Consider the following 9,224-nt stretch of genomic DNA (forward strand, 5'->3'; position numbering starts at 1 on the left):
TTTTAATTTATGCTAAGGGAATCTTAAATTCATAATAAATCAACCATTAATAAAACTTCCACATCCACGAGCCAAGTACACGAACAATGTTCACGAACTACGCTCACGAGCCAAGTTCACGAATTCATAATTCGAACTTGTTCGCGAACTATCGAGTCGAACTCTACTGTGCTCAAGTTCAAATCGTTTATTAAACGAACTTTAAAATTATGCTCAAGATCGACTCGTTTATGAATCGAACCAAGTTCAAACCGAGCTTTTTTCGAACCGAACACCGAGCGGTTATCGAGCGTATCAACTCATTTACAGCCCTAAAATCAGTTAGAGAAGTTTAGCATACATTCACATAAACAAAAAGTATATAAACGTAAATAATACTAAAAAGTATAAGCTACATTTAGTTGCAAAATAAATAAAAGAATAATAACTTTTCAGTTGCATTCGATTTAGCATTAAAAAGTATATGTTGCATTTCAAGTGAGAAAAAAAAACAAGCTGACACCTTTTTTTTGACGTAAAAAACTTACGTGTTATACATGTCTCTCTTAAAACAAATGAGTTATATAATACAAGATTTGTATATTTAATAAAAATATTTCTATATATAAACATCTCTAATAAAATAAACTAAAATTATCAATTAAAATAATATAGGATAATAAATATGTAACATTTTCTTGTATCCCGAGATACAATATATAATGAAAATGATATGTAATATATAATAATCATTTTAGGCAGATAAATCTAACTAATATTTCTTCCGTTTGTATTATTTTAATTTTAATTTTTTTTTTTGAAATCAAAGTTTTAATTCAAACATCAATTTCACTTAAACCCTTAGCCCGTTTGAAGATTTTCGACAATTGTTTTTGTCCCAATATTTCTTATTTACCAAGTAAAAATCAAAACACGGCAAATTAGTTAATACTTCTTATTTATGCTAATCGCTAGAAGGGTGTCATTGGACTTGCAGTGCCTAGATACTCTGAATATTCTCTTTCACTATCAAGATTTGATTATAAATAAAAATTTACAAAGAAATGGGTTAGTGGATATCTTACATGAAATTGATTATAGTAAACAATTACCACAAGAACATGTAGACTTGATTGCCAGAAAGTTTCTGAAGCTGAATGCCATAGCCTTGCATGCGTGGTAGGCTCCTTTAATGAATGAATTTGATGTTTGTTTACGGATCTAGCAAGGCCAATTTTCGCTGATGTGCCCTCTCAAAGTTGCAATTCATGAATTATAAGTGTGTATCTTTACCACCAATGTACTTGAATTCTAAGGCTTAATCGAAATCTCTTCTTATAAGTTGTAGGAGATCCTGGACAACTTCAGACATCAGTGGTCTGAATTCTGGCTCTGGCTGCAATATTAAAACATGGTACAGTGAAGAAAATGTTTAAGAGAGGTGGTGGTGGGGTAACTGAAAGATCTAATTTTCTACAAATAAATATTATTGTTGCAGTATGAAACATTATTGTCAATCTTGCCTATACTAAGAATATAGAAGCAATTATTAGCAGCCTGTGTACAGGGGAAGGGTTCGTTTTATAGCAATATTAGCAACTCTACATTACTGGAGGTACGTAAGGTTAGCGAAAATAATTTCATTCCTGGAATACAAAGACATTCAAATTTTAGACTCTCCCACAACAAGACCAGCCAACTCTTTTAAGATATTAACATTTTTTCAGGAATGAAGAATATACCTGAACACAGCGAAATATAATGTCAGCAAAACGGGATAATGATTTAACAGGGTATTTTCCTTGTAATGAAGGATCAACCATCCTTGACAATGCATCAATATCATGAAGCTGAGGAATTGCCCATCTTGCAAGAAACTGCTCTGTACGGCTCCGTGTGCTGAACACAATATTCAGTCAGAGATTAGACTGTTGCCAAAGGAAGTTAAATATAAAATTATAAACTAGATTTGCTTCAATGCGTAGCTCTACCTGTCATGTGACTTTCTTCCCGTTAAGAGTTCCAACATCACGACTCCAAAACTGTATACATCACTCATAGAAGTATATATCCCAGACTCAAATTCAGGAGCACCATAACCGTAGGTGCTAAGTAGGTTTCCTGACAGCTGCAGAGGAACATGACACAGGTAGATGTCTTTACTTTTCAATCATTTGACTACTCAATACCAAAACATATGTAGTTTTAAAGCTTCAAAAGCAAGAGAAGAATTTAATAAGCTAAAATATATTTGTACCTGACTGACTGAGCCTGATGATATTAGAGGTGCCAAACCACAATCTGATACATGCACTGTAAGCTCATCGTCAAGGAGAACATTAGAAGACTTAAAGTTTCTGTGAACAACAGGTGGCTCACAGAACTCATGCAAATACCTTCATCATAAAAATCAAATAGTAGTTTAATAAACAATGCATAACAGATGTTTACAGAAGTCTAATTTTTTGGCCTCTCAAGATTTTATTTTACCCTTTTTTATCTCTGAACTATATCATCAAATTTACTCTATCATTACCTTTCTGGTATTTTACTTCTCTAATACTATCACATAAGAGCACCATTCCCTATTTAAAGTCGACTCACGAATTTCTTATTCAAAATTTCGATTGATTGGATTGGATGTTTGATGATAAAATACTGTCCTCTAAGCCTCTAACATATAATGTTTTAGGGTTTGGCAAATAACTTCAAAGAGTCAACAGGGACCATTTTATACATCAGAGACACGTGGAATCCATTCCCTTCCTTCTTACATAAATTTTATTTACCATACTTAGCCTATGATACTATTTTAGTTTCTGAAGAAGTAGGATCAACATTATTTACCATACTTCGCCTATGATACTATTTTAGTTTCTGAAGAAGTAGGATCAACATTAGCAGAATAATTTAGAACAGATAGCTCTCCAGGTTGCAGATAGAAATTTGTGATGCCACAAGTATAAATGTTGAAGGAAACTTAAAGGACTCTTCCATTATAAGCTGATAAACATATAACTCTACGTCCGTTGTTTCTCCCTATATTCTGCACTCGTGCATAGAAACACTACTGAAGGTAATTCTATCCTTATAGGCAGATAATGGTCAAGTTAAAAATCCCAAACATTGTAACATGGATATACAGTAAATTAGTGAAGTGTGTAAATTTGGTTGCTATACTTACTGCAAAGCTCTCGCAGCTCCGAGTGCCATCCTAATTCGAAGATTCCATGAAGGTTTTGACTCATCATCGGCAAGTAGTGCATCTTGAAGTGTCCCATTACTGCAGTACTCATAAACCAGAAGTCTTTGGCCATGTTCCGCACAATAACCCAAAATTTCAACAACATTGGCGTGACGAATTTTATCAATACTGTTTACCAGGTCAAGAAACTTATCATCTTTTAGCTGACTAGAAACCCTTCTATCCAGCTTCTTGACAGCAACTAGCTGCAGATACACCCAACAACATGAATGTCAAAACACGCAATTATCATTATCATCCAGGTCACAACACTCACATGTCTGTGAGAGGGAGATAGAGTATTCATAAAAAAAGTAGATGCTGATACAAGTGATATTTCGATCAACTAATGCAGTAACTTCTGTGCAATTTTTAAAAAAGAACAACTCAACCAAGTATCTGATGTATTATATGTACTAATATGCTCATGTCATACGAAGAGGACAACTATGCGAGTATTCTATGTTACACAAGTTCAGATGCTCTCAGAATACTACCCATCTACACCCAAGTTGCATTTCTTCACTAATTACTACTCCTTCCGTCCCATCCAATTGTTTACGTTTGGAATGGAGGGCTCGGCACACATTTTAATGCTCCAATAAAGTATAATTCCATAACTTATTTTTAAAATTTTCTTTTTCTCAATAAAAGTTTAATATTTTGATTTATATTCAGAAAAAGAAAATTTTGAAAATAAGTTATGGAACTATACTTTATACGAGCCTTAAAATGCATTGCCAAGTCCTCCCTCCCTCCCAGATGTAAAAAATTGGATGGGACGGAGGGGGTACTTTTTTTAATAAACTGTTAAAAAGACTTAAAAGTAGTTGGAAGACTTATTTCTTGTGGACCTTTCCATTAGGAAGCTGTGCTGTGTAAACATTTCCCAGCATTCCTCCTCCGATGAGATTTTCTTGAGAAAAGCTATTTGTATATTGCTGAAGGGATGCTATAGAGTATGACCGTACAGTTGTTGGAGGCAGAGGTCCAGACGAAGAATTTACAGGAATAGTCTGAGCTGGCAAAATTGGATTCACAGTGACACTTTTTAATGGCATTGGTGGAGGTGCTGGAGGGGCTAGCTGTGGCGGTGGAGATGGAGGGGGAGGTGGTGGTGGTGGTGGTGGCAACATTGAGTCAAAATCAAATCTGGTCATATCAATCTCATGGTCCTCAACCTTTGGTACTGCACTCATTTTATCAACATTTAGCTCCTCTCTCGGCATTGGAGCTAAACTTGACACTATCGGTCCTTTTAGATAATTGTCCTGGGGTTTAACTAAATCCACCTTGGGTCCTGGAAATTAAATTCAAGGCATTAATATTCAGGATAACTAGTCACAAATTTCATTATATACAAGTGGATAAAAACCAATAAAACTTAAGACCTTTTTCTGTCTGATGAAATGGTTGTTCCAAGGATCCATATTCTCTAAGATTCTCTCTGTTGCCAATATATGGAGCTATCTCATACCGCCTGGGAACCCTGTCACCTCTCTCTTTGCAACACCTTGGGATAAGAAGCACTAGTAATAACAATAAAATAACAACCGAAAAAACAGAACCAATTGATATCCAGACTATTTTCTTGGTATTTGAACTTTGATTAGTCTTTTTTGAATTTGCATCCGTAGTTGCAGATGGTCCATCGGCTGGTCTACTTGGTGTTTCATTTCCAGGTGCCTTCTCCGGTGTTTGCCCAGAGGCCGGAACTCTAAAGAATGGTGGAGCAGGTGGACGTGCTGTTGGCAATGTGGGCGAGCCTGTTGGCGATGTTGGCGGGGCACTCGGAGCAACACTAGTGTTGAACGGATTTCCATCAGATCTGCAAAAGTTATTATGTTTAGCAACAATCAAGTTGTATGGCTGCCACACTGAATGTATCTTGACAATGTGGTGCTGCAGTCAATACCATACGCCATTGTCACCCAACCCATAGTCAGGAAATCATGAAAACCTAAGTGTTTATGTACAGACTTGCAGGTAGATTTACACATTTGAAACTAATATACCTCTATGTGTTACTACAGAAGTAAATCAGCTAAAAGTACTGCCTATGTGTCACAATGATTTTTTATTTTCACTAGAAAATATCCCACGACTTCAGATTGCAAACCCAGGAAGGCAGTTGCGCGTTAAGTCAGAGTATAATCTTAATCGAGCAACAGAACAGATAACAGTAGTTTACGAGATACTAAGTACAATAGTATTGGACCTCAACTTAAGGACTGTAGACGTTAAGCTAAGCTTGGATAAGCATGGTTTTTTATCAAAAAGAAGTGCAAAGATACTTATAAAGAGATTAATTTACTATATATAGGTCCAGCTAATATATAAATGTGTGGGCGCGTGCACGTGCACGAATCTGGTCCTTTAATCCATAACCTATATCCAAAGATGAAGAGGCATACTAAGTTACAAAGACAGTTATCAGTACTATTCGAGCACAAAACTGAGTACGGACTTCCTCTAGTAGACAGCTGAGACCTGAGTTATCTTAACAAATTGTTTTCCAACACTGAATGAACATGAAACTGAATCGCACTATATTAATTTCAACATTAAAGAATTTATCATTGTCGCAACTTCTGATGTTCACTGGGTTAAATAATCCATTACAGATTCAGGCCTTTGTTTTCTAAGTTACTATTACATACCCTTGTTGGAAAACTCACATAAACATGTCAGTAACTATTATTTCTGATAAGTTCTTTTATTATAATTTGTATCAGGGGATTCAAAGCATATAAACATGTCAGTGTTCTAAGGAATTGACAGAATGATAATTCGTTCCTTCATAAAACAGCCAATAAAATGACCTAATAAAGTAAGTTAAAGAAGAAACAGTGTAGTTCTCACTTGAAAATGGCAATGCTTAACAACTTCTCAGGTATAGGTCCTGAAAAACTGTTGTTCTCTACATTCCTGAGAAGAAATTAACAAAGGAAATACCTCAGCAATTTGTTTGAAATTCATTACAATATAAGAATCTATATAACCAAAGTAAACACAAACTATAAAAGCAGTTAAACAATAGTAGCTACAAAACCAAAATGGTTAAGAAGAGTACAAATCTCTGAGGGGAAGATCTTGGAGAACATCAAGTGTCCCAGAAAGCTGATTGTTTTGCAGACGGCTGCCAGTTAAAAACTTAGTATTCATGTAAATGAAGTGTACAGAAAAGCAACCTTAATCTTGGGATGTTTGATAATCACTCACAAGGTAGTCAAAGATGAGAGACCTTCCAAGGAAGGTGGTAATTGTCCAGTCAATTTGTTACTGGACAAATCTCTGCAGGAGACAAGGTATTCATGAATAAAGCACTAGTAGAATAATCTTACAAAATAACAAATTTTAGTTCACGAATTTACAGGTTCACCAAAACAGTTAGGCCCTGAAAGGAATCTGGTATGTCTCCTGTCAACTGGTTGCCATTTAGAGACCTAAGACAAGAAGAAGAAAGAAAATATAACTAAAGAAGCTAAGAAGCCAGCAAACATGAGCAACTGGCACTTGCAGGGGTGGGGAAGGTGGCGAAAAGACTTACATGGCTGACAACTGATTCATGGATGACAAAGAATCAGGGATGCTCCCGGTGAACTTGTTATCTGCTAGATAACTGCCAAAGGTAAGGTATCATATGTTATTGCATCTATTAGTCATATTAGCAGGTCATTGTCCCATGACAAAATCTATATGAACTTACAAAGATAATGTATTTGATAAGTCTTTTGAATAAGTTATTCTCTTCAAGTGATAGGACTTGTACTATATTATCAGAAGTCAGAACAAAGCTATTGGCTATTGCAATATATTCAGACATCAGAACTAAGCTATTTTTTACTAGGATGATTATAATTGGAATATTTGCATCTCTTTGCAAGGAACGTAAAAGAACATACAGTTGTTGCAGGGAGACGGGAAGATTTGTTGGGATAGTCCCACCAATCTGGTTGTTGCTCAAATCGCTGTCGAAAAACCAAATTGTCATAACCATTAACTACAACTGAAAAAAGATTTTATACCTAATAACTCTCGAGAGAAAATGTGAAATTAAATAAATTGCGATGGTAAAACCAATGGTCTGACAAACTTCCAATTAGATGAGGTTCATATGCTAAGGAATTAACCAACTTCATATAGAAAAGTGTTTGGGCATAGTAAATGAAGATTAAATTACAGAATTTTGGAATTCTATAGAAGTCAGTTCACCTAAGTGAAGATTTTAAGCATTCTCAGGTAAGTCTGGGTAAAGACCTACTGATTAAACTTTAAAGATATTGAGACATGTTTGAGTCCCAAACATTAACATAAAGTTCAAAAACATTTTGTGCACTACTAGAAAACAGAAATGCATAAATTACAAGCAGGCACGCTGTGCAAATGAGCTGAGGGATCCCTTACATTATTTTGATGGAAGCAAATGATCCCAAGTTGTCGCCCAGGTCTCCGTTCATATTAGCAACATTATATTTTCTAGAACATTATATATATGTTAGAGGATTGATAAAAGGTCCAGCACACACATTTACCATGATTAAAGGGGACACATTCAAGTTAGTTCATACATTGAGCTTATGTTTGATCCATCACATTCAACACCTTGCCAAGCATCACCACACGGGTCTCCGCCAACAGAAGTCCAGCGAGGAAGAATAGGGGAACCCACCGCAATATATAAACTATTAATAGCAGCAACTGTTTCAATGTAAATGTATTGCAGAATACGTTAATACAATATTCATGTCATTAAGCAAGTGAAGGTGAAAAGTCAGCAAATATGAACCAAAAAATATCTATACTTATATGCAAACAGCAAACATAACAGGAGACTATCGAGATTTTATTTTATATATATATATATATATATATATATATATATATATATATATATTTTAGCTATTCATGAAGTTCTTTGATCTTTTTGTAATAAAATCCGAAATCAGCAAAGAATATATCACAAATGCGCAAATGGTACAGGACTAGACTCACCATCAACGGGATTAGTGAAGCCATATGAAGTTCCAGCTTCAAAGATCAGGATCAACTCCAGAAAGATATATACAAGGTTGAGGTTACTCATATGAGATCTTTGTGCACCCATTTACTGGAACCACAGCAAACCACTTTGTTTGATCAAATTCTCGAAAATTCAACAACAAAACGCAAGTACACAACTCTAAAAAAAGCAAATTATATGCATTATTAAAGACAAACGGAAAAAAGAAACAAAAGAAGCCACGATGAATGATCAGACATATCAATATCATCACAACTCATCACTAAATATCACCCAATGGTTTGTAAATTAGCACAACTGAAAAAAAAGACAATCAGAACTTGTGATTACAATACAAAAACAACAAAAAGGGCACTTATCATTCCCAGCATAGGCAATTGATACAAAACCAAACAGCAATATACATAAATATAATCTTCAAATTCTCACAAAAAAAAGGGGATGATTAAATACCAAAAAAATGACTATAATGACTTGTAAAAAGGTGAAGTATGAGTTTAATCATCAAGTTAAGGTAATTAACGAGGAAAATTAGCGGAGACTACAATTAGTGAAGAATTCATCATTTTAATCAAGCTTAAGTGCATTACCAGAGAGAGAGAAAAAAAAGAGTCAGCGGAGACGACTTGTAGAATGTTGCAGAGGAGCTTCGAACTACGAATATGTATGTATGTAGAATATATTACTGTATTAGAGTGTGTGTATACATTAGTATATACTTTTGTGTAAAGAAACTACAGTGGCAGCATGTGCATGTCATACATATCTCTCTACTTTCCTATGCCGAAGTTGTAAGGAAACGAGGATGGTAAATATAAGTCACCCACGCGCTCTTGCTTCGTGTGTCACTATTAAGATTCTACAGTAACTACATGAACAAATCAATTGTTATATTAAACAGGTGAGCTGAACCTGGATCGAAACATTGAACTAACTGCTGAGATTTGGTTGGATCGTAATTTCCTGAAAATTTAGAGT

General features: G+C 35.0%; 1 protein-coding gene across 3 annotated transcripts; it reads right to left on the reverse strand.

Annotated features, from left to right (window-relative positions):
* Nucleotides 1-984: 984 nt before the first annotated feature.
* On the reverse strand, nucleotides 985-8,983 carry LOC108214713 (protein STRUBBELIG-RECEPTOR FAMILY 3). 3 transcript variants are annotated; one of them, XM_017386869.2, is made up of 17 exons: nucleotides 8,837-8,983; nucleotides 8,219-8,333; nucleotides 7,795-7,924; nucleotides 7,631-7,702; nucleotides 7,129-7,194; nucleotides 6,774-6,845; nucleotides 6,598-6,669; nucleotides 6,446-6,517; nucleotides 6,297-6,362; nucleotides 6,086-6,151; nucleotides 4,615-5,051; nucleotides 4,078-4,523; nucleotides 3,164-3,429; nucleotides 2,237-2,375; nucleotides 1,971-2,107; nucleotides 1,722-1,878; nucleotides 985-1,375 (listed from the first exon to the last, which is right to left on the reverse strand). In XM_017386869.2, the coding sequence occupies exons 2-17, from the start codon at nucleotides 8,328-8,330 to the stop codon at nucleotides 1,298-1,300; spliced, it is 2,388 nt and encodes a 795-aa protein (XP_017242358.1). In that variant the 5' UTR covers nucleotides 8,331-8,333; nucleotides 8,837-8,983; the 3' UTR covers nucleotides 985-1,297. The 3 variants fall into 3 exon arrangements, with proteins under 3 accessions (XP_017242358.1, XP_063946779.1, XP_063946780.1); XM_064090709.1 differs by lacking the exon at nucleotides 8,837-8,983 and adding an exon at nucleotides 8,700-8,724; XM_064090710.1 differs by lacking the exon at nucleotides 7,129-7,194.
* Nucleotides 8,984-9,224: the final 241 nt, after the last annotated feature.

Source organism: Daucus carota, chromosome 3 (assembly GCF_001625215.2).
Source record: "Daucus carota subsp. sativus chromosome 3, DH1 v3.0, whole genome shotgun sequence".
Classification (NCBI taxonomy): domain Eukaryota; kingdom Viridiplantae; phylum Streptophyta; class Magnoliopsida; order Apiales; family Apiaceae; genus Daucus; species Daucus carota.

Coding starts and splice junctions, on each gene's coding strand:
- LOC108214713 (XM_017386869.2), bottom strand. CDS start 8,330: ATGGGTGCACAAAGATCTCATATGAGTAACCTCAACCTTGTATATATC. Junction 7,925..8,218: donor CTTCACTAATCCCGTTGATG/GTGAGTCTAGTC, acceptor ACATTGAAACAG/TTGCTGCTATTAATAGTTTA. Junction 6,670..6,773: donor ATGAATCAGTTGTCAGCCAT/GTAAGTCTTTTC, acceptor TTCTTGTCTTAG/GTCTCTAAATGGCAACCAGT.